At 42.2% G+C, this 23,629-nt stretch overlaps 1 protein-coding gene across 2 annotated transcripts in view; it reads left to right on the top strand.

Moving 5' to 3' along the window:
- The window catches only part of THSD7B (thrombospondin type 1 domain containing 7B), a 284,929-nt gene that overhangs the window by 114,332 nt on the left and 146,968 nt on the right, over window positions 1-23,629 (top strand). For both annotated transcript variants that reach the window (XR_012660584.1, XM_075092835.1), the window contains exon 8: window positions 20,647-20,838. Coding sequence is in view for 1 of the 2 variants with exons in the window: in XM_075092835.1 (XP_074948936.1) it covers window positions 20,647-20,838 (192 nt within the window). In the remaining variant the exon portion in view is untranslated. The remainder of the gene's footprint in view (window positions 1-20,646; window positions 20,839-23,629) is intronic.

The raw sequence follows: 23,629 nt of genomic DNA, 5'->3' as shown, positions 1-23,629 counted from the left end.
AAATGTTTTATTTCAGTAGATAAAAACGTAGCTTCTAAAATATATCAGCTTACCCTGCGTAGTCTGAGCTAGCTGTGCAATTTTTCCTTCGTTCAGCATGGCTGCTAGACTAACGGATTTTGGGGGAAAAACTCCCCCTTATATAGAGTTTCAATTGAAATCCATATTTTCATTTTCAGTGACAACTAATAAATTTCCTGTAATCCCTTTCAAATATTCACTGGCAGTATTCCCAGACATATATTTTGAAGGTTAAATGGTTTAGGATTTATGTACTGTACTGTGTAGGTTGGCCTGAATAAGCTAATAAGTCTGCACGGCCCCTTCATTGCCAGAGACCAGTTCGTAGCTCAGAAACACTATAGCTGCGGTAGCATGAAGTTTCGTCTGGTTAATGAACTGTGCTTCTAACGAGCCCAGGGTGAGGTGCTGGGCTGGAAAACTGCTTTTGCTGGTTGCAGAGCTCACTTGGGTATCGTTACGTAGGGCTGCTTCTTGTACCGTAAATGCACCTTCCTGGCGGCTGAAGGTTTTGGCTCTCTGTCCAGAAAGATCGCTTTTTTATAGGCTGCAATTGGCGTGAGTGAAGAGCAATAATTAAAATAATATTCCACAAGGTTTGCATTTTTGTATGGCGGTTTGATTAAAATTGGATCTGCCTTTTCCTTTCCCTTGAGGACCATTGCTCACTTCGTGGCTAATGAAGTGGAATGAGCACTGTGATCAATATTTATGGTGTCACTCTGGGCACCTGCAGTTCTTTCAACCCTTCTTGTACTGTGGATCCGGAATGGAGGTTTTTAACTCCAAGCTAATTAATGGCTAATGGTGCAACTTAATATGAAGTCTGGAAAGACTGTTCTTAGTACTGCTTCTTCTGAAGGTTATATGTGACTTGCACAGATTGTCTAGTTCTTGGACAAAAAGTAGGAACTCAGTTTTCTTAAGGGATGTACTTTTGGATCCCTCAGTTGTCCTTTGGTGTTAGTAGAAGCTCTCCCTGTATTGGGAACAACCACCCTTGCCATTGAACGCACAAAAAATGAAGGCACTTTTCAATTCTTTCAGCTGAGTTTATAGACTTCTGCCCTACAGCTTTTCTTCTTTTTATGCTCCAGTCTCTACTACAGGTTCCAGTAACTGCTGGAAGATAGCATTTATTTAAGTCCACCATGAATGCTGTTGAGTGGGTGCTAGTCTGCACTTTTGCATCTTACTGCTTTGAGGGCTGCTCCCAGCTGTGCCAGAATATTTTTACACAGCTGCTCATGAAGTCCACAGACTGTGGCAGTATTTTCTGTGCAAATGAGCCCTACAGTACTTTGTTCCACAGTTCTCAACTCCTTCAAGGCTTTCCCAAAGTAGTAATATCATCTTGGAACTCTTGATGAGTTGCTTTGTTGCAAACTTTGCCTGTTCTCTGCCAGTGACAGCAGCTGGAGGCAGTCCAATGTAATTAGTAAGTATTTGGAGACTATACTTCGGCAGCCCTGTTAAATCTGTGCAGTGAAAGCAGGATTAGTATGGGGCCTCATCTTTTTTTCTCATTAGGGCATCTCTGCGATCTGTAAGCTTATTTAGTTGGAAATTAGCCATTCTTATTAACACAGGAGATACCCTTTGGTCCAAATTCTGACATGGGATAAATGTATATAGTTCCCACTAAAGAGGAAGAAAATGCATCCACATGCTCCAGGGTGGAAATTTGCCCTTTTGTGTCCATTGCAGTTCTCCTAGAGGAGAATTTCATTTTCTAGTAAAGGCAATAAATTTTCGCTGCTCAGATAAGTGACTACAGAGGTTCATCATCAGGGTTTGAAGAAATAAGCCTCCTAAGAAGATGGATGATGACAAGGGGAGTAAGAGTTGTTATCCAATCATTTGTCATGGTCCAGAACATTAAGATATATGGCTAAGACCCCAAAGGTGTGTAAAAGTTCCTTTTCCAGCAGTCAGTTGGTATGTAATAACTTATCCTCTGCAGTCAGGCAGTATTACATGCTCCCTGAAAACTCATTTTGTTTGCATCTCTTTGTATACACAGCACATAAGTGGTAACATCATATATTGCTGGGAAGTATTCTACACATCATCGAAATGTAGCCCCACTATTACTGAATATAGAAACTGGCTTCCCCGGTGCTCACGTTAACTCCCTTCTCTCCCTCCTCCATCCCAGTCCAGACGTTAACATTATCTGCCTTGCCTCTTTTGCTGTGATAGTGTTCTGCTCCAGGCTTTCTCCAGAGACTTTTCCTTCTGACTGCTTTTCTGTGGTTCTCTGCTTTACAGTGGTTTCCCTCTCATTCTTCCCCTGTCTCAAGGTTTCAAAACCATGTGGTACAGTATCAGCTAGTGAAAAACTAGATTAAACATTCATGGTTGTAGGAATACTTGCTAGCAAATATGTATTAATTCAACACTTCTGCTGGTTTCAGTATGTTGGGAGGTTATGTTGCCAGTGAGGTGACTTTAAAATCTGTAGTGGAATACATTTCAACTAACTGCTTGACAGCAGGTAAAAATCTTGCTCTGCTTACCTAGTTTCAAAAAGAAACCTTTCCCCTTTTTAACAAGTAAGTATTCCTCTCTAAACCAAACATGGTTGAAACTGGATTTCTGAGGGATTTTGTTAAATTCTGTCTCTGCAGCTGGGTTAGCTGATCTTGAAAGTTCACCATAATGTAGGGGACAACATCATAGTTTGCTATGGTAAACTGCTCCCTGCCTTGCTACTTGTTGCTGGGAAGTCGTGTGAAGACGAGGTTTGCCTTGTCCCGTCCGCGCTTGCTGTGGCACAGAATTCCTCAGTAGCCTAAATTTGATCAATTGAGCCTGTGAGAGCTTGGTATTGTGCACCGAGTCCTACTAAACTCTGGGAAATCCTCCAGCACGGCAGCTTCATTATGTCTGTGTGCTGGAGTTAAAAGATGGCCCACATGTGCTTCCCCAGCCTGGTCTGGTATTCTGTGGTCAAAAAGCTTAATCAGCTTAATGCACTCATTTCCTTGCATTTCTCTCTTGCAGCTGGCTCAGGAGGATGTGTCTGACCACTGCTGGCTTACAGGCAGAGGATTTTTACTGTACTTCACATGACAAGGGTTTAGATACAGAAGTCTCAGGCTTAGTCCTCAGTGGTGGCCTGTAAGCCTGTATAGGGACATATAGATGTGGTGGGAACAGAGTACCGCTCTGGAAGGATCATGATGTTGGTGCTCCTCAGAGGTTTGTGATTAGAGAATCATAGAATCATAGAATGTCCTGAGTTAGAAGGGAGCCACAAGGATCATCGAGTCCAACTCCTGTCCCTGCACAGGACAACCCCAAATTCACACCATGTCTCTGAGGATGTTGTCCAAGTGCTTCTTGAATAGCATCAGGCTTGGTGCCGTGATGTCTCCCTGGGGAGCCTGTTCCAGTGCTCCACCACCCTCTGGGGGAAGAACCTTTTCCTAATACCTAACCTAACCCTCCTGTGGCACATCTTCCTGCCATTCCCTCAGGTCCTGTTGTTGGTCACCAGAGAGAAGAGACCAGTGCCTGCCCCTCCTCCTTCCCTTGTGAGGAAGCTGCAGACCGTGATGAGGTCTGCCCTCAGTCTCCTCTTCTCCAGGCTGAACAAACCAAGAGACTTTAGCTGCTCCTCATAGGGTTTCTCCTCTAAACCCTTCACCAACTTCATCGCCCTTCTCTGGACACTCTCTATTAGCTTTATATCCTTAATGTACTGCGGTGCCCAACACTGCCCACAGCACTCGAGGTGAGGCCGCACCAGCGCAGAGCAGAGCGGGACAATCCCCTCCCTCGCCCAGCTGCAATGCAGGGCTTGATGCACCCCAGGGCAGCGTTGGCCCTCTTGGCTGCCAGGGCACACTGTTGGCTCACGTTCAGCTTGCCGTTAACCAGAAACCCCAAATCTCTCTCCGTGAGGCTGCTTTCCAGGCTCTCGTTCCCCAGTCTGTATGTACATCCAGGGTTGCTGTGCCCAAGGTGCAATATCTGGCACATACCCTTGTTAAATTTCATACAGTTGGTGATTGCCCAGCTCTCCAGTCTGTCCAGTTCCCTCTGCAGGGCCTCTCTGCCCTCGAGAGTGTCAACAGCTCCTCCCCGTTTTGTGTCATCAGCAAACTTAATTAGTATTTCTTCAAGTCCTGCATCCAAGTAATTTATGAAGACATTAAAGAGTTCTGGCCCTAAGATGGATCCCTGCAGAACCCTTCTAGTGACTGGCTGCCAGCCCGATGTAACCCCATTTACTATGACCCTGTGAGCCTGACCCATCAGCCAATTGATCACCCATTGCATTATATGTTTATCCAGCTGTGTGCTGGACATTCTGTCCAGGAGGAGACTGTGAGAGGTGGTATTGAAAGCTTTACTGAAATCCAGAAAGATTACATTGGCTGGCTTCCCTTGGTAAACTAGGTGGGTAACCTTGTCATAGAAAGAAATAAAGTTTATTAAGCAGGACTTTCCCCTCATGAGCCCATGATGACTGGGCCAAATAACTGTGTTGTCTTTCAGGTGTTTTTCAAGAACTCCCAGAATAATCTTCTCTCTAATTTTGCCAGGCACAGAAGTGAGACTGACAGGCCTGTAGTTACCGGGGTCATCCATGTTGCCTTTCTTGAAGATTAGGACAACATTTGTCAGCTTCCAGTCAACTGGGACCTCTCCAGATTCCCAAGAGCATTGAAAAATCATTGAGAGAGGTCTTGCTATGACATCAACCAGCTCTTTAAATACACTTAGATGAATCTTATAAGGCCCCATCGTCTTACAGGGATCCAGCTGAAGGAACAAGTCACAGAATCACAGGTTGGAAGGGACCTCAGGGATCATCTGGTCTAACCTTTCTAGGAAGAGCACAGTCTAGACAAGATGGCCCAGCATTCTGTCCAGACGTCTCTTGAAGGTGTCCAACGTGGCCGAGTCAACCCCTTCCCTGGGGAGATTATTCCAATGGTGACTGTCCTCACTGTGAAAAATTTTCCTCTGGTGTTCAGTCGGAATCTCCCTAAGAGCAACTTGTGTCCATTCCCCCTTGTCCTCTCCATGTGACTCCGTGTAAAAAGGGAGTCTCCATCTTCTTTGTAGCTACCCCTTAAGTACTGGTACATGGTGATGAGATCCCCTCTGAGCCTCCTCTTCTCAAGGCTGAACAAACCCAGTTCTCCCAGCCTATCCTCGTATGGCAGCTTCCCAGTCCTTTGATCATCTTGGTGGCCCTTCTCTGGACCCCTCCCAGCCTGTCCACATCCTTTTTGTACAGCGGGGACCAGAACTGTACACAGTACTCCAAGTGTGGCCTGACAAGCGCTGAGTAGAGCGGGATAATGACTTCTTTCTCTCTGCTGGTGATGCCCTTTTTGATGCAACCCAGCACCCCATTGGCCTTCTTGGCCACAGCAGCACACTGTTCGCTCATGTTGAGCTGCCTGTCCACCAGGACCCCCAGGTCCCTTTCCACAGAGCTGCTCTCCAGCCAGGTGGATCCCAGTCTGTGCTGCACTCCTGGATTATGTTTTCCCAGGCACATGATCTTACGCTTGTCCTTGTTGAACTTCGTAAGGTTCTTGCTGGCCCACTCTTCCAGCCTATCCAGATCTCCCTGCAGAGCAGCTCTCCCTTCTGGAGTGTCTACTTCCCCACTCCATTTGGTGTCATCAGCAAACTTCATCAGGCTACACTTGATGCCGTTATGCAGATCACTTATAAAGATGTTGAATAAGATTGGGCCCAATATCGATCCCTGGGGGACTCCACTAGTGACAGGTTGCCACTTGGCAAAGGAGCCATTTATCACCACCCTTTGGGTGCGGCCTGTCAGCCAGTTCCCCACCCACTGCACAGACCGCTTGTCTGGGCCATAACACATTAATTTCTCCAGGAGGAGGCCGTGGGGGACTGTATGAAAGGCCTTGGAGAAGTCCAGGTAGACAATGTCCACTGCCTGCCCAACTCAACCAGGCAAGTCACTTTGTCATAGAAGGCCACCAGGTTTGTCAAGCACGATCTGCCTTTAGTGAAGCCATGTTGGCTTTTCCCAATCACTTGCTTCATTTGACTTGTGATGGCCCCCAGGAGGATTCATTCCATAACTTTCCCAGGGATTGAAGTAAGGTTATGTGCCTATAGTTACCCGGATCCTCCCTTGAGCCCTTCTTGTAGATGGGGGTAACATTTGCCTTCCTCCAGTCCTCTGGGACATCCCCCGTTCTCCATGACTTCTCAAACATTATGGAGAGTGGCCTCACAATGATGTCAGCCAGCTCTCTCAACACCCTTGGGTGGATGGCATCAGGGCCCATTGATTTGTAGGGATCAAGCTCCTGTAGTAGTTCATGTACTAACCCTTCCTTCACCGATGGTGGGTTGGTGTTTGGATCAATAGGCAATTTAGTTCCCAAAGCCTGGGACCCAACAGTGTTGGTAAAGACCGAGGTGAAGGTGGTGTGAGGACCTCTGCCTTTTTCAGCATCGTTGGTGATTGACTCTCCTTTTCCGTTTAACAGTGGGCCTATGTTTTCCTTCTTTTTCTGCTTATGGTTGACATACCTGAAGAAACCTTTCTTGTTATTTTTGACTTCTACAGTCAGTTTCAATTTGAGCTGGGATTTTGCTTTTCTAACTGCATCTCTGCACGCTCTAGCAATGCCCTTGTAGCTCTTGACGGATAATCTTCCACTTCTCCATCTCTGGAATGCTTCCCTTTTGGATTTGAGTAGACCCAGGAGGTCATGGTTGAGCCAAGAGGGCCTCTTGCTCCACTTACTTCCCTTTCCTTTGTAGGGAATAAATTGACTTTGTGCTTCCAAAGGAGAGTTCTGGAAGAACGCGCAGCACTCACTAGCTCCTTTGTCTTCCATGGAAGCTTCCCATTGAATCCCTCCCAGCTGAGCCCTGAGTGAACTGAAGTTTGCTCTTTTAAAATCCAGAACCTTTTCCTTAGAGCTGGCATTCAGCACGTTCAGCAGGATCCCAAACTCCACAATATTGTGGTCACTGCAGCTAATGACATGAGCCTTGGAGCCACGTGTTGATCAGCTGGACCTGCCTGTTTCCTTCAGTATTCTTCCCTGCTACTGAAAGGGTCCAAGAAAATACTACCTGAGCACCTGATACTTCAGCCAACTGCGCCAAGGCTCTGAAATCCCTTCTGATTGCATTTGGACTCCTCTTTGCTACCTCTTCTCTGCCAGCATGAAGAACCAATAGTGGGTAATAGTCTGAGGAGCTTACCAGGCTAGGGAGTTTTCCTAGTGACATCTCTTACCCTGGCCCCAGGGAGGAGGCAGGCTTCCCTGTGGGTTGGGTCCGGTTGGCATAGCAGACCCTCCCTTCCCCTAGGAGGGAGTCACCTATGACAACTACCCTTCTTTTTCTTCTTAATGTGATGCAGGGGATAGGCTGCCTAGACGACCCCTCTATTCCAGAAGGACCCTTGTCCACATCATCAGTTTTCTGCCCATCCAGTTCCAGGGCCTCATACCTGTTGTGCACAGGCACCTGGGAAGGTGAGGCAGGCTGAGAGTGGATTTGCCTGCCACCCTGAGCGGTAACCTGCTTCCATTCTCCACCATCCCCTGGGTCTTCTCCTTCTGCCTGGTGGTGAAGGGGTAGGTGGTCCTTTTTCTCTTCTGCCATGGTTGGCTGGTGCATCTGTCTCAGGGATGGTAGAGTACTATTCTACCAGTCATTCTCCTTTTCTGACTCCCTGATACTCTTTAGCTTGGACACCTTCTCCCGAAGCTCTGCCACGAAGCTGAGCAGCTCCTTTACTTGGGCAGGTCTCCCACAGGTGAGCTCACTGCTGCTGTCAAATACTGACCTGAAACTCAGGCATGCCCTGCAGCTTGGGGCCTGAACAGCTGCATGTTTCCTTGAAGCTTCTGTTTGGGTGGCTGCATCAGTTCTTGCAGCTGGAGAGGCTGTGAGGGATGCTGAGGGTACAGCATTTTGCTGGGTGGATACTATGGCTCCTGCTGTTCTCAGCTCCTTGCAAGTGGGTTGCAGACTCCCTGCAGGGCCCTCCCTGCATGTCCTGCTGGGCCAGCTGCCTGCGCAAACTGCTGTGCCATGCCGTTTCTCATCCTGCTCGCTCGTGCTTCCTAGGGGCCATTTAGATTTCCTGCAGTTGCTCCTGGCAATGCCCCCGCCCCATCAGTCCTGCTTGTGAGATCTGCCATCTCCTGTCCCTGTTGGGTCTCTCTGAAGGCCCGTGGGTTTCCTTGGCTCCAGGAACCCCTCTGTTTCTCGTCAACATGTGCTCAGCCACAGAACTTACCGGTGCCACTGCTGTGCTCCTCGCTGACAAGCCCAAGATGGGGGCTGACAGCAGTCCCAGCTGTTGAGGTTTCAAAACTCCCCATGTGTGATTGTATCAATGCCTGTGGAAGTCAAGCTGGCATAGTCTGCCTCCAAGAGGATGGGGCAGGTGAACCCTATGGGTCTGGGAGCCCTCTTTGAACCATTTCTGGCAGCGTATCTTCAAGTGTTCAGATGTTTGGTCCTGCGGGTGTTCTGCAAGCTGGCCATGGTGAGGAGATCTGTTCCTATGGGTATAGGAGGCATCAAATATCATGTGGCCATGTTTCCAGGGAAGCAAAATGCAATTCTTCTGAGTCCCAGCCATGTAATTAGAGCAGTAATAATAGCTATCATTTTTGATGCCTCAGTGCTGAATGTAGAAGTTGTTGTTTCTGTTACATTTTCAGAGTGGTCTGTTATGCAGCTTTTCCCCTATTTGCATTTTATCTATGACTGAACAATTACCAGGAATGTGATGAGGACATTGCATGCAGAAAGTCATCCCCTTGTCTTTTTTCTCAATGACTGAGGTGCCTGTGAGCAGCCTTTATCTCAGCTGCTAATCAGTGAAGCTGGATCTAATGTGCGAAGTGACCTTTGTGAAGAGAAAGGAAGTTGTGCTAATATTGTACTTGCAGTTTGAGTCAACTTTTGCACTTTGTCATATATTTGGCTCTATGAGCTGCTCCCTTACTGACTTGTATTGCCATATCATTTAGTAGTATATCGGCGAAGTTAGGAGGTGCCCCAAATTTGTCTTGTATGTCAGTTGTGATGTTTTCATTGACCAGATATCATTAGTGTTACGCGATGACCCATGATCTTCATGGTTTAAATTCCTTTTGTGCTCTCACCTGTTTGTGCTTGTTTAGTTGGAAGCTGTTCCTGCGTAGCTATATGCTTCCCAGTTTGGTGAAGTCAACGGGATTTTTACCGCTGGAATTAAGCCCAGTTCACAGCAGCCTGTGGGTAAGCAAAGGTTATTCTCCAGCACTTCTCTACGATTTTGTAGTGCTTAGGAGCCTGATGGATGGACCACTCAATTATTTAGCATCTATCAAGCTTTTGCTTACAACACCTAAACAAACACTAGTATTACCTACTTTTTTCCAAATACATAAAATATAATTCTGCTACATTAATCCACAAACTTAAAATAAGCATATGCTGTTGCTTAACCAGCCCTTTTAATGAAATGAGTTTTGAATTGAAATTTTAAGTATGCATGAAGACAGTAAGATACCATTTGCAGTGTTAGGATTTCAATAATGTATGGAATTAGCAGAGCTTTATTATATTTCTGTGCCTGCATGCCCTCCGTAGAGTAAAAGTTGTAATAAATATAAGTTCAAAGGTAAAATTTTATTGCTGCACATGAGAGGAGAAAAAATAAATTAGAGTAATGTAATCATGCTCATCTATGTTATGAATTTTGAACAGTGTCTATTAGAAAGTTTGTCAAAATGTGCTTAGCTTTGAAAATACAGATTAACGCTGAAGATTTTAATATTGTTCTTCCTTATGTGCATATTCCTTGAGAATATAAGTGTAAAATATCTCCTGCCGAAAGCAATTGTCATAAAATGACACTTTCCCATTTTAATAGCTGAATAATCAGAACAGAAATATTTTCTAAGTTCCAGAGAGGTTATTGCTTTTTTCACACAAAGAAATTTAGTGGTAGAAAACCAAATTTTATCCAGATATTCTCCAGTTTTTCTGTTTCACTTCTTATATTTGAAAAGCATGTCCAAATGCCTCCTGACAGCCTTGACGCTTCAGGGTGTTCAAAAAGGGGGTGGGTGGAGAATTCATTTGATTCCATTTACAGATTCTGTGTTTTCCTTTAATCTGCTAGAAAAGTTAAAATAGTAGTTCTCCAACAGGAGCTGGAAAATCTGTTAGGGAGTGACTAGTTAGTATCTGTCTGGGCCCTTTAAGGTTCATACATCGTTTGGTGTTTTTTTTGTTTTTTGTGTTTTTTGTGTTGGTGGGTTTTTTTTTGTTTTTGTTTTTGTTTTTTTTTTTTTTTGTTTTTGTTTTTTTGTGTGTGTGTGTGTGTGTTGGGTGTTTTTTTTTTTTTGCTTTGGAGCAAATAAAGACTAGGGTAAGCGTGGGAGGGCAGTGCTGGTGTGGCTGTCTCTGAACTCTACAAACACCGTTTGTCTGAACTGCCAGCTCAGCACACAGTCCTGGCTTCAGCACCTGTGAGAAAGACCCAGCTTGATGAAATTTTGATATCAAAGATAATTCCTTCTTCTGTGTTTTCTCCACTTACCACCCCTTTACTTTGTCCTCTGTCACGTTCCTCTCTCGTCTTTCTGTGAGCAGAGGGGGTACCCTGAGGACACTACTGCAGCATGGCCAATGGCCTTTCTTAGTCTTTGTAATATGGTCTTCAGGTTTTAGCTTCACCACTCAATTTGGAAAAAAATGGAATCTGCAGGTGAGTATTTTGCTTTTAAGCAAAGGGTTAGAGTTTTGTTTAGTAACAACTGTCCAGCTTAGGTTGGGCCAGAGTCTGAACTCAGCTGCTGCAGCCAAACCCGTCCGTATGTTCAAACTCTGAAAGAATGCCATGGTGGAGTGTCAGCGTACCCCACCGAGCAGAGACCTCTTGGGGACATGGCGTTCCTATTCTGGTGGATGCTGTCCTGCTGGCAACACCCCATTTCCCAGGTTGGGATGATAACACCAGCCAACGCTGTGAGGATGTGTCATCTTGCTGTGTAAACATTCAAGCAGCAGGATCCGTCTCCATCCGAACCCTAGAGGAAGAGCAAACATTTTTATGGGAAATAGTTTCATCAGCCAAGAAAAAGGAAGCGGAGCGTGCTGACTTATCTGGACCAGTAATATCTAGAGCAAGCTTCAGGCAAAGTTGTGTCTCAAGGCTACTGATACACAGAAAACGATACACATTGTTTTGCTCTGATGCAATAGCAGATCTGTTATTCGCCACCTTTTAGTTACACTACCCAAATACAAGGTCCTGCACTGCTTACTGCTGGGAGAGATTTCCTCTTGGAAAGCCTCATTGGAAACAATGTTTCTTGGTTTTTTTTCCCCAGTAAAAAGTATAGTCACAGATGCCAGGTTATAGGTATTTTTTGGTTTTGAGGCACTTTGGACTCTATATTAGGGGAAAGCAATGATAGATTCCCTCTGCCCCCCTCCAGGAACAACTGTCAACTTCAAATCTATGTAAACTTTCTGGAGCCAGAAAATAACAGAAAGCTTTTCTAAATAAACCTTCTGCATTCTAGGTCATAATAGGCAATTCCTGCCTTTAAATTCTTCTGTTGATGCCGTTGTAGTTGAGTTGTAAGCAGGATGAGGCTGCGGTTATGATATAATCAGTGAACCAGTTCCAGAGGGTGGAGCAGTTTAGAGACCAAATGCACTTTAAATGGCACTAGAGGAATGATGCACTACCGACTGAAAATGTAGGCATCGTTATTAATGATGTAATTAAAGTTCCACCTCATGGGCAAAGTTGAAGCACATAGAAAATATTATTAATATTGTGTTTCCTACATTTGATTTATCCCCATTTTAAGTACTAAATGATCTATGCAAAATACCTGGAAATTAAACACTCTTTCTAAAATTCACAACTTTATTATGTAAAAATGGTTCAACCATGGGTCAGGGTATATTAGCCAGAAGTAACTTAACCCATCTGAAAAATATCTTACACAGTTTAGATGCACTGCTGATACTTGGCAAAACGGGTGCGTACAATAAGAGGTTTTACTCAATAACCAAAGATCATGGTTTGTAATTTGCATTGTTTTTGTCAAGAACAGTCATTCATTTAGACCCTTGACTGTTGATCTTCTATGTTACTGGGTGATTTTTCTTCTTTATTGCAATCTTTTAAAAGCTATCGAATAGGACATCTTAATACCACTCTGTTCTGAGTTTTGTGGATCAATTAGAGACAAAATTGGAAAAGAAACTACCACTGTTAGTAGTAATAATAAAAATAGAAATAGCCTAGTATTCGGTCCTGCAAATCCTGAACATTTCCTGATAGACTGTGGAAGCTCTCAGAGTTGCTTTATGGGCTTAGGCCAGACTCTGCATCTGAACTAGAACACATTTTTGTGTTAACTGCTTCTAAATGAGCACTTAGTTTTAAGTAGTTGTCATAAATCTAATTTTAATTTACTGTTTTCATTTTCTTTTGCATTGATCCTCTTTTTTGTAGAGATTCAATTGCAGACTTGGAGAAAGACGTTTTTCAAAGAACCCAGATGGTTTTTGCAATTATTTATTATCATTAGCATTCCCTGTATCTGAAAACAAGGCTTTTGCCAACTTAGAGAAACCTCATCTGCTGCACTATTGTTTACAATTTTTCAGTGTCTTAATACAAACTCACTCTTGGGGTGATTTCTGGGTCTAGAAGAGAAAAAGAGTCTGTTATTTCCAATGTATGGCAAATTGCTAAATTATTTCGGGAATATCACTTGGATAGCAGTTAATCATTGCCTTGATGGCTATGAGCACGCCAACAAGGTACGTCATTCTTAAGAGTAGCATAATCAGAACAGAAGTCAATAATCAGACCAGTGGGCACAAAAGCATTGCACCTTCCCATGCATGCACACACAACTTTTCTTTTTGGGGTCACTTACTGTGTGAGAGCATGATTACTGTAGTTAACCCTTTGTAATGTGTCCCTTACAATTTGTTTTTGAGTTATGAGACTAAAGATGGCACCTTAAGTCTGCAAAAATTGAATGTTTAGAAATTTAAGGCTGTGATGCACTGGAAATAAAATGCCACCTTCTTTATGCTGAATTAAAATGCCTGAATTCCTCCACTAAAATTGTTCTGCCCCACTGCACAGATACATAATTTGAAGTGGACTCTATACGCTATTGGAATAAACAAGTCTACTTATAGCTGATTTTTTCCTTAATGTTTTGGAAAAATATGTATATTTTATAATATTTTAATACATTTGACTTATTTGTATAATTGGTTTCTACAGTGTTTTGTGTTGATGAGTGTTTGGAACAAAGCAGTACAGAGAAGAAAATGGAGGGACACCTGTTTCAATTATACCACAGCAACCAATTTCAACAATAAATCTTAATTGCAATCAGTCTTGATCAACCCACCTGTGTAGATTCCCTCATTTACAATGAGGAGGGATAATGGAGAAAAAAGAAAAAAGTACAAAGAAAGAGAGTAGAAAAAAGCCCAGAACACTAATATGGATTATGTTTAGTTCTTATACTTTATTTTTTCAGATTGCTATGCTCTGTTAATTATTATGAACAGCTGCCTGAATTTCTATGCTCTTCTCCAGGAATCCAGTGAACCCGTGTTTACTCTCAGGTGCCACGTGAGCAATTTCTCTTAATTCAGGAGTGGTTGTGCAAACAGCCACAAGGTGGAATTAATTCTGCTTTTACGCCCAAGCCCAGCATGTGAATGTGCAGCATTCCTTTAAATGACTGCTTGTCTTTCTGTGTGGGATAGGAAATACAGTAGATAACCACATGCAGCTGTATTATTTTTATTAACCTTGAGACCGGTAGCTGCTGTATAATACTCTGCAAAGGTATACTGGGATGTTCTCTTCAGGCTTGGCAGCTGCTTGCTGATGTACCTCCCCCCATGCTCGCCTTCTTGGAGCTTTCTTAAGAGTCAGAAATCAATTTTCTTATGTGCATTTACATAAGGAGGGAAAACCAGTTGAGGGTAAACAGTCCAAATGACAGTAGAGGATGTATAGGGAAGAAAAACAAATACCAATTTTTCTCTATAGTCATCATTATCTTCTTCTCATAACCTATGTAAGGATCACTTAGACACAGGTAAGAGACAGGATCATGGCCAGAAATGCAGGGATTTGTGCAAGACTTCTGATTTTATGATGATTTCGTAACATACTTCTAGACATACTGTTTCTTTTGCACATTTATTCTCATTCCCTCTGTCCGTTTTTCATACTTTTTCATTTTACTTTTCTTTTTCCTTATTCTCCTGAGTTGTTATTCCCTTTTTCTTCATTGTGCATTATGTGGTTAAAAATGTTTTTTTCCTTAATCTAGTGCATTATTTTTCATTGTTGCATTTGAATTAAGTCTTATGACTCAAACCCTTAATGATTGTCTCATCTATTATTTTTTTTTCCCTGAGTATGATCCTGGTTGTATTTGTGTTTATTTCCTCTTTTCCATTGTGAATGGCTTGTTCTTCTTCACTGCTTCATCTTTTTTGGTGATAGATCTTCACCTCCATTCGTCTTCATTGCTATTGCATTCCTCTTCTCTGCTATGGGGCTCTGATAATAGTGATGGACCACTGCAATTAAATTTGTTCCATACGCCACTCCTTTCCCTGACAAACTGACACCGCTCTTCTCTGATGTTCTTACCTGTTGACTGGCATTAAGAAAAGTCAACCAGGAGCCAGGGATTTCAGTGAAGTGTGACAGTGGTCTCCCAGTGACGACTGAACATGGCAAGCCCTGGATGCTTTAAGGTATCTCTAAAGCTGGTTGTGCAATGTGTGGGGGGAAAAAAAAAGTGTGATGTTGTGGTGAAATGAACACATTCAAAATGGTTATAAGAAATTTCTCCTTTTGTTGTACTTTGATTGTTATTGCTTTAAATGTGACGTCATTTGCTGATGAGATACCTAGGCCAAGATATGCAGACAGCTTTCTCTGAGCGCAGTTGCCATTAGCAAACTGGCATACAGTCAATAGGAATTCTTCTGAATTTACTACTCTCTGTTGACATCTTATTCTGTTACAGGCAAGTATTTAATCAAAGTTTATTGTCATTCTTTTCTGAGATTTAAGTGGGACATAAAATTTTATGATACGTATAGTATTTTAGATGACAGCTTCATTATTTCCACTGAATAATTTGAAATGCTACAAGAAGAAATATTGATGTCAAACCAGTAATTGTCATTAAATATGCAGCATTTTTGCAGCAGTCATTTGTGCAAAAAATAAATTTTATGAACTCGTAGGTAGCAATGCATATCAGTCTGAAATGCAATTCCTTTCTCTTGAGCCTTTCCCCACCATGGAGGTCGGGCAAGCCTCCACACGTGTGCAAACCTGAAATCTTCAAAGTAATTTTTCAAATTTTCCTTTTAAAAAATGAAGACGGTATAGTGGTGAATGTCAAAAGGAGGATATTTGGTTTGCTTCTGAGTTGATCTTTTGATTCCTGCTGCCTGATGGGGTCTGTATTTTTGCTGCTTTAGTATTATCCTGTCCAGTAGACATTCCCTGCGCTGTAATACCTTTTTCCTGAGCCAGAAGGGACATCTGTGGCAGGTGTAATTAAACTGTGTCATAGGGAATGAGTACATAGGGTGCTGGGAAGACCGAGACTAATGTGCTAGAGATGTGATTTCTGCAAGGCGTTATGTAAAGTAGGCAGATGCAGTTTAATATTGAACTGATTCAGAATGAAACGTTGGTTCAGTGTCTTGCTGTGGAGTTGCATTATTCAGGATCATGGGAGTGGCTTCTCCTTGTAGGATGGAAAAGACAATAAGAACAAAATTAAGTTGGTGGAAAAAAGATGATCTTTAGTTCAAGGAGGGTTTTATGTGATTTCTTGTTTTGTTTCCATTGTTGGGAAGAATTTAGTTTGCTTTTAGGTGGATCAGAAATTCCACTCAGAACTGTACTCCTCTGTATAGCTTCTCTGTTACCTTGTTTGGTCCGTTAGGTAATGATCAACTTTATTAGCAAATATATTTACAAAAATGCCACGCTTGTCTTCTCTTTTGTAATTATTACACCCTAACTTCGGAAGAAAATGGATTCACTCTTTCCTATACTGAAAATATTATCTGGTGAATGTATCTTGGGTATTTAGCTTTAATCACTATACTATTCAAATACAAGGCCAAGTATAAGGCAATCAGTTAAAAAATGTCATTAGAGTTGGTCAGGATGCTTGCAATAAAACATTTTTTGTAGAAAACTGTAACATTTTTCTTAACTAACACTGTTTTAGGAAAGCACGCATTCAGTAAGGCTGAGAGCAAAAACTGTGCTTAAAACTTGAAACAAAGAGCATGTGAGAGGGAGCACTGTGGCTCCTGGGGTGCTGGAGATGCTGGTTCAATTCTTACACCTGATGCAGATCAGAAGTTGGATCTTGTGTGTTGTGCCTCACAGGTGATGGCTAAAAACCACACACACGTAGTTACACTCTTGCTCTCTCTCCCCCACGTCTTTTTAAAATATGTTTTTTTGACAGATCTGGATTTTGTCCTAATATGGAGTATAAAAATTTGAAAGCTTTGAAACCTTAAAATATTTCATAATAGGGAAAAAATGATTTCTCCTTGACTGACAGCCCTGTTATATTTCTTGGTATGGAATAAGTGAAAAAGGAATATTTTCAAAGTGCTGTGTTGATCATGACTAGCACGAATCAATTAATAGTTGTAACTCTTTGTAAAACGTAGGTATAAGTTCTGTTTTACAGGTAGTGCTTTCCATGTGCAGTTGTCTTAGCAGTAGTTTGTGGTTACTCTAAGGATAGAAGGCACTTCCCAAGATTCACCCCAATTTGAGCCCCACTTGGTTGTGTTCTCAACATCAGCATGAAACTGTTCAGTCGCTCAGTCACCATCCTAATCAGGTCTCCAGTTGCATCTCAGTAACAGCTGTGGATTTGTACTGTTTAGTATTACAGCAGAAAAATGCTCTTCAGAGTAAACATAATTCCTTGAGACTAATTCTTGGCACTTGGACAGTATCAAGGGGGAGAATAAAATGAAATGAGCAGTTGTATCTGAAGAGAGCCAACAAAGATAGTGGTGGTAACCTCTGGAGTGGGTTGGGTTGGATGGGCTGGGTCCGGTCCAAGCTAACTAGAGGACCCACAAAACCTAGGACTTGTTGGGTTGCCTGCCTGCCTTCCACATGCCTTCTGTCCTTTGGCCTTGGACATCTCAGTTTACTGATAAATGGATGAACGATGCTCTCGGTTTATTCCAATGTCAGATCAATTTGCACGCAGGAACTAGTTTCCCATCAAGAGGGAGCTGCACCGGGCTCTGACCAGGAGAGACTGGGTCCCTGAATTGCCATCTGGATTTAATTCCTGATTATCACAAGATGAACTTCAGAGCAGTGTCATGGGTTCTCATGTGAAAAAGTCTAACAGGGACCAAGGTTGTAGCTGTATTGGTCAGCACTGTCCCTTTCCCTGTTTTCCTTGAAGGAAAGTTGGCTTTCACCAAGATTTGGCATCCTTCTGCTGTGATCCTCCACCCTGCTGCTGTTCTGGGCTGATTTCAGGTGCTGCATCTTAAGATCTAAACACATATTTGGATGAGAATTCATATTACATTCGGATGCATAATTTAGGTGCTTAAAGGCATTAGTCCTATTTAGAGACTTCTATAGAAAGATTTTTCAGAATATCTTAGAGAAGATTTACACCTTCAAGGTACTGGGTGGACAATATGGAAGCTCTGGAGAATTTAATATTCCCTGTAAGTCTGTGACAATGCATAAAGCACACTTCAGATGTATCCTGTACTAGTATTTTTCATGGAAAATGAAAAATTATTACCTCTCTTTGTAGTATACGGTAGTTTTCTGAGAATTCTCTGCCAGGCGGCTGGTACAGAAGAACATTTCCCTTTTGCAGTAATACAAGCCAGTAATTAAACCTGAACACAGCGAATAGAGCTATAAAGTAAATCAAAGTGAGTGTTGAATTTGTACCTTCATGCACCGGGTGGTAAACTCTTTACAACAAAACTCAAATCTTCCTTTCCTTGCTGAGGAGCCATGAATTGCAGCCTCTGTTCACAGCGTTACTGTTGCTGTCACCTGCTGTAAATCCAGCGTGAAAAGAAATCACGGAGGGAAGAAGTGCAAAGCACATTTTGCTCCTTTGCCTCCCTTCCCCATAGTGTTATTGCTTTAAAATCTGTGGCACCTGAGCTCATGGGTGGAGGAAGCCACCCCAAAGGAGACCCAAGTGTTTTGAGCCATCTTCTGGGTGGCATGGCTTAGACATCATAAAGTCAGATTAAATCAGTGGTGAAGCTGGCCCCCATGGCTTTCAGCAAGTAGGGTTTTCTCTAATGCTTACATCTCTGGCACTGATTGGTGGAAAAATTGGGCTAAATCCAGAATTTGGTGATCTTCATGGCTCTCCCTTGCCATAAAGCCCATATATAATGAAGATAACTTGCATGGATAGAGGGCAGGTGGGGGGACACACCTGCAAGGCCAGTGTCCCATCTCATCCCTTCTCATTCAGAAGCCTCTCACTGACTGTTCATGTGCTTCCCTGTGAGTGTCAGTGATGGGAGAGGAGGACAGATGTTTTACCCTACTTCACCAAAGCATATAATCTCTTGATGCTACTGTACCACTGACTCCTAAAATCATGCCTGCCCAGGATGCCCTCATGTTATCTGCTGCCGTACAGACAAGCTGTCAAAATGTTAGCAGGGATTTTGATGTTAAAATGACTCGGGAAGGCAGCTGGAATAAGGCTTACAGGTTTATTTGGAGTTTTTACATTGTTTTTCTCTAAAGATAGTCCTCAGCATTATGTGAGCATCCAAAGCAGCAGTGGTGATCATGGGCTACTCAAAACGAATGATGGATTAAGCTTGGTTTGCAGGGGTGCCAAACTCAGTACTGAAGGATGGGGGTTGTCTGTAGGGAGGGTGTTGGTCTCCATTTTCTTGTTCAGCAGACTTAAAATAGTAGTACAAGGCTGGGCATATCGAGCCTTGCCTGATAAGCATAGATGAGTGCAAGGGAAAGGGAGTATAAAAATAAAGTATTTTTAAACATATATTGCAGTCTGATTGCCTGCTAGATTCTCCGTTACTTCTCATAATATGCTTGAAAAGTTTTATTTGTGCCTCGAGGGCGATGAGCCTGTCTTCATTTAGGGATGCAACTGCAGATAACACCACCATGCTATTGACAGCTTTATGCACTCTCGCTAGCAGCCTGCCTCTCTTATTTACTCACTCGTACATGTGTTGCCTTGCAAAAGCAGTAGAGTTTTCTACCCTCCTAGTTATAATTGCATCCTGGGCAGCCTTGTTACAGAACCTGTTCCTGTAGTGTGAGGTGAAAGAGCCAGTTGTTGCCATTATAAATTTTAATTTTTTTCCTAGGTATAATTGAGTCTGGATAGTCATTATGTTTTTCCTAGATTCATAATTAAAGAAACCTCAAAGGAAAGCTTTGTGACTATTGTAAGGGCAAGAGAGGAGGTAACGTGCAGCTTGAGCTTGTTGTTTTTAAACAGGTAGATGTGAGCTTCCAGAAATTTCAGATTTGTAGCTGAAAATTTGTGAGGGTCTAGAAACACTAAGCAAGAGAGCAGTCTAACAAAGTCAGTCATGTCTGTTCATTGCTTGAATTATATTTGTAAGACATTATATGGAATTCAGTACCCAAAGAGTTATTTTTTATTAATTATGATTTCCTCATAAATGCTATGCAATTAATAAAGTTACTGGACATTTCATTTATTCTTTCAAAAGTAAAATTATATGTTATTTTGCTTTTTAAAACCAGTAGTTCCATGTGGAGGACTCCACACAACACCCCTCTTGCGTGCTTTGTTTTGTTGCTTATTCTGCCAGCTGTTCTTTGGGTTGGTAGGTTTTTCCCCACCAATGCCCTACCATCTTGCTGAAGGGAGTTTTGGAAAGATGCTTCTCCTCATGGTGTATAGTTTTGTTCAGGTCCCTTGGTTCATCCCCAACAGGAAGTATTCCTTGCATGGGGGTGGTCCAACAGATCCATTAGTTTGGATCTTCTAGTTTTTGGGTGAGAAGCTGAGTCAGAAGTGGTGCATGGTTACGTCTGGTGAGGTTGCAGGAGAATGACCAAAACACCTATTGAGCACTTCTCTGGCCTACAGGAAGAAGAATAATATTGGCTTCCGTGGGGACCTGAACAATTTCTGTTGTGGAAAATAGGTTCTGTAGGTGGAGATTGCTGAAAAATATGGGGCAGTTATCAAGTCTGTTGATAATTGATATTACAACTTTTTATTGATTGGATTATCTTATTCCTCATGCATGCCTGCTTTATAAAGGGACTGCAGCCAAGATGTCACACATGAAACTTGAAAAGCATTTTTTTTTTTTTTCTTTTCTGAAGAAATACTTAAGTCAGTTGCTCAAGTATTATACTTTCAAGCCAGAAGCCTTACCACGTGCTCTTTCGTAACATATCCACGGGCAGGTGGACGTTTGACATAAACTTAGTCTGTTTGATGCAGACTGTGGATATTGAACCAAGTTGAACCTTCCTCCACATCTGTCTTGTTTTGTTTGCTCTAGGTGAAGAGGTACCACATCACCTCTGCTCAAAGCTTCCCCGTCCTGAGGTTGTGGCTTGTGAAATCCCTTGTGCAACAGACTGTGTCATCAGCGAGTGGTCTCCGTGGTCCACGTGTTCCCATTCTTGCTCCAGTAAAAATGCTGAGGGCAGTCAAAGCAGGAGTAGGTCCATTTTGGCACTTCCAGCTGAGGGTGAGTGGTAAACATTTTGGATTAATTGCTGTTTGTTCTTTTAATGGGTTGACTTGCATTCCTCAGCCGAACTGTTTTTAGATCAGAGCTAATCCCAAGATCATAGCGATGAGGAATAATACTTAATACTTGCCTGTACTTCAGGCCTAGCGACTAAAATATCTTTATGGGCTTCAGTTAATGCATGTGTCACTTAGAGAAATTCTGTCACAGTTCAAATTTATTTACTTCATCCTATGAATTATTGTCTATTGAGGGCCAGTCTGGGTGTGAATTTACTTGAGGAGAGCTACATCCTGTACTAATGAAATTGCTGCATGACACAAACTCATCATGCGAGTGTGTTCATAGAGGAACCACATTAACAGAGATTTAGAACAGAACAGTGAGCTGTGAAAAATTAGGAAATAGAAGAGGACCTGTTTATTTTATTAATGCAGACCTAGAATGTATTGACCTTCTTGTTTCTCTGTTGGAGTAAGTAAATAGCTCTTGATAAATATATATAATTTTCTCCGGACCTTCATGGACATATCATGTATCTGCATATTTACATATCAACATCAATGATACAATTATTTACACAAACTATTTGTATTAGAAGTATAGTCTTCTAACTACAGTTACACATGCAATAATTAATTTATATGTTGGTTTATCACACAGGATTTGAATGATACCTCATCAAGTGCATAAAAATGTGCATAAAGATTCATAAAATTTGAACAGGTCTAACAGACTAAAGCCTTGTTGACACAACAAAAAATATCTACTACTGTCAGCACTATAGGCAGCTAATGCAGCAGCAAAACACTTCTAGATGCAAATCTAGTCTAGGACAAGCTCTGTTAAGTGCTCTTTTGTAAATTATCATTAAAGCTACCCACTGTTTCTGGGGCAATGTAAGCATTTGGTCTGGCAAAGCCTTGTTCATGTGAATGGTCTGTATTCACATTAACATCCTTATAAACTCTTGCAAAGAAAATTGGGATCCTTCAGGATGAAAACTGTTATATAATTGTCAATTGAATGGTAGTAGAATCATGGAATCTTTAAGGCTGCAAAAGACCTCTAGGATCATCAAGTGCAACTGTCAACCCAACACCACCATGTCTCCTAAACCATGCCCTGAAGTGCCACGTCTATGTGTCTTTTAAATACCTCCAGGGATGGTGACTCCACTGTCTCTCTGGGCAGCCTGTTCCAATGTCTGACCACTCTCTCAGTGTAGTAACTACTACTAAAAAAGCCTATCAGCTAGAGAATAATGAAAATGAAAAATACAGTTGGCTTCATAATTTCCATGGATGTAGTGAAATGCAAATAACAGATGGAATACACAAGGAATTATGAAAGTGAAATGTTGAAGTGAATTCTGGAAGTAGATAACCTCAGTCATCTCAGCCTGAAACACACTAAGCTAAAAATGACATGCTTTGAACTGAATACGTTAAGTTTCTCAGGAAGGAATAATTAACTATTAAAATCAAACACCACAACTTTTTCTGTACATATTTAACACTGGGTATAATGGTTTGCTATGCAGAGTCACACATCTGCATACAGAGAAATAGTTATTGATCTGAATTTGTGGAGAGTGGAAGTGGATTTAATACCATTATCACTGCAATACTAAGGCAATGTTATGTTACCTGCTTTCTCTGACACTTTCATACTCAGCTCACAGCTGAGCCACCAACTTCTACAGGGCTCTGGTAGCTGAAGTGGTTTCATTTGTCCTCTATCAACTGAGGCAATGTTAGTTGTGGCTCTACTGTCTGAGGTCTTCTGGATGTCCCACAGGCTGACTTCAGTTCAAACCCTTGGGTCCTTTTCTCCAAGCTGTTCACCAGATCCCAGAATATGATAACCAGCAGGCTTTTGATGAAACTGGACAGGCTTGGTTTAAATCAGGTTTTAAAAGATATTTCTTTACACAGCAAACTTCTGAAACTTGGTACAAGAGGAGATTGTGGAGGCAGGCAGTCTCAGCAGGTTTGAAACAGATTAGAGGAACTGATGAACAACAGGTCTATAAAAGGTCTGTAAATGCCTACTAAAAGGGCTAGGCAGTGGTGTGCTGTCCTGCTTTCCTTGTACAAAAGTTGTCAGTGAACTGCAGAAAGTGGCCAGGCTCTTGTGCTTTTGCTAAACAGCATCTCGTGCTTTCAGTTTTGCAGACAGACTGCTAGGTTGGATGAACTGAGTGGCATTCCTGATGTTCTTAAGTTAAAACTGCCTTGTTATTACTCTGCTTTGTTCGGGAGAGCTTCCTGACCATGGATATTCTTGAAAATAAAGCCTTATTTTTTTCTTGGGAAACTCAAATTTTGAGTTAGGTCTTTCCTTTTGATTTTTATTTTTTCCTAATGGACCAGGCGTTTTGCCATTTGCTTGCTACATCTTTTTTCACATGTGCTCAAACACACAAGCAGTAACTGGTCTGTATTTTTCCTGCCAAGTCGAAATCTTCAGGAAAGTAAGTTACCTGGGGCATTTTCTACTCCATCATCATACTAAACATGTCTGAGACTGAACTCTATGTGGAACAGTCCATTTTCATGAAAAGGTGAACGGTAATGTGACATGATTACCAAACCAGTGTGCTAAGAGTTTTCTATCCCTCTCTCTTTTCTCAGTGCTGTTGATTTGTGGCTGTTTGGGGTCATACCTTATCTGAGAAGGCTCAGTCCTTCAAGGCAGTAGGCATCCCTTCGAGGAACAACACGCCTTCATCTCCTGTTGATTTTAGTAGGGCATAAAGATGCTCTGAACCTTGTGGTATCTGGCC

The sequence above is a fragment of the Phalacrocorax aristotelis genome, chromosome 5, assembly GCF_949628215.1.
Source record: "Phalacrocorax aristotelis chromosome 5, bGulAri2.1, whole genome shotgun sequence".
In the NCBI taxonomy this organism is placed as follows: Eukaryota; Metazoa; Chordata; class Aves; order Suliformes; family Phalacrocoracidae; genus Phalacrocorax; species Phalacrocorax aristotelis.
The sequence above is the reverse complement of the archived record's forward strand: the minus strand, read 5'-3'. Positions and strand labels throughout refer to the sequence as shown.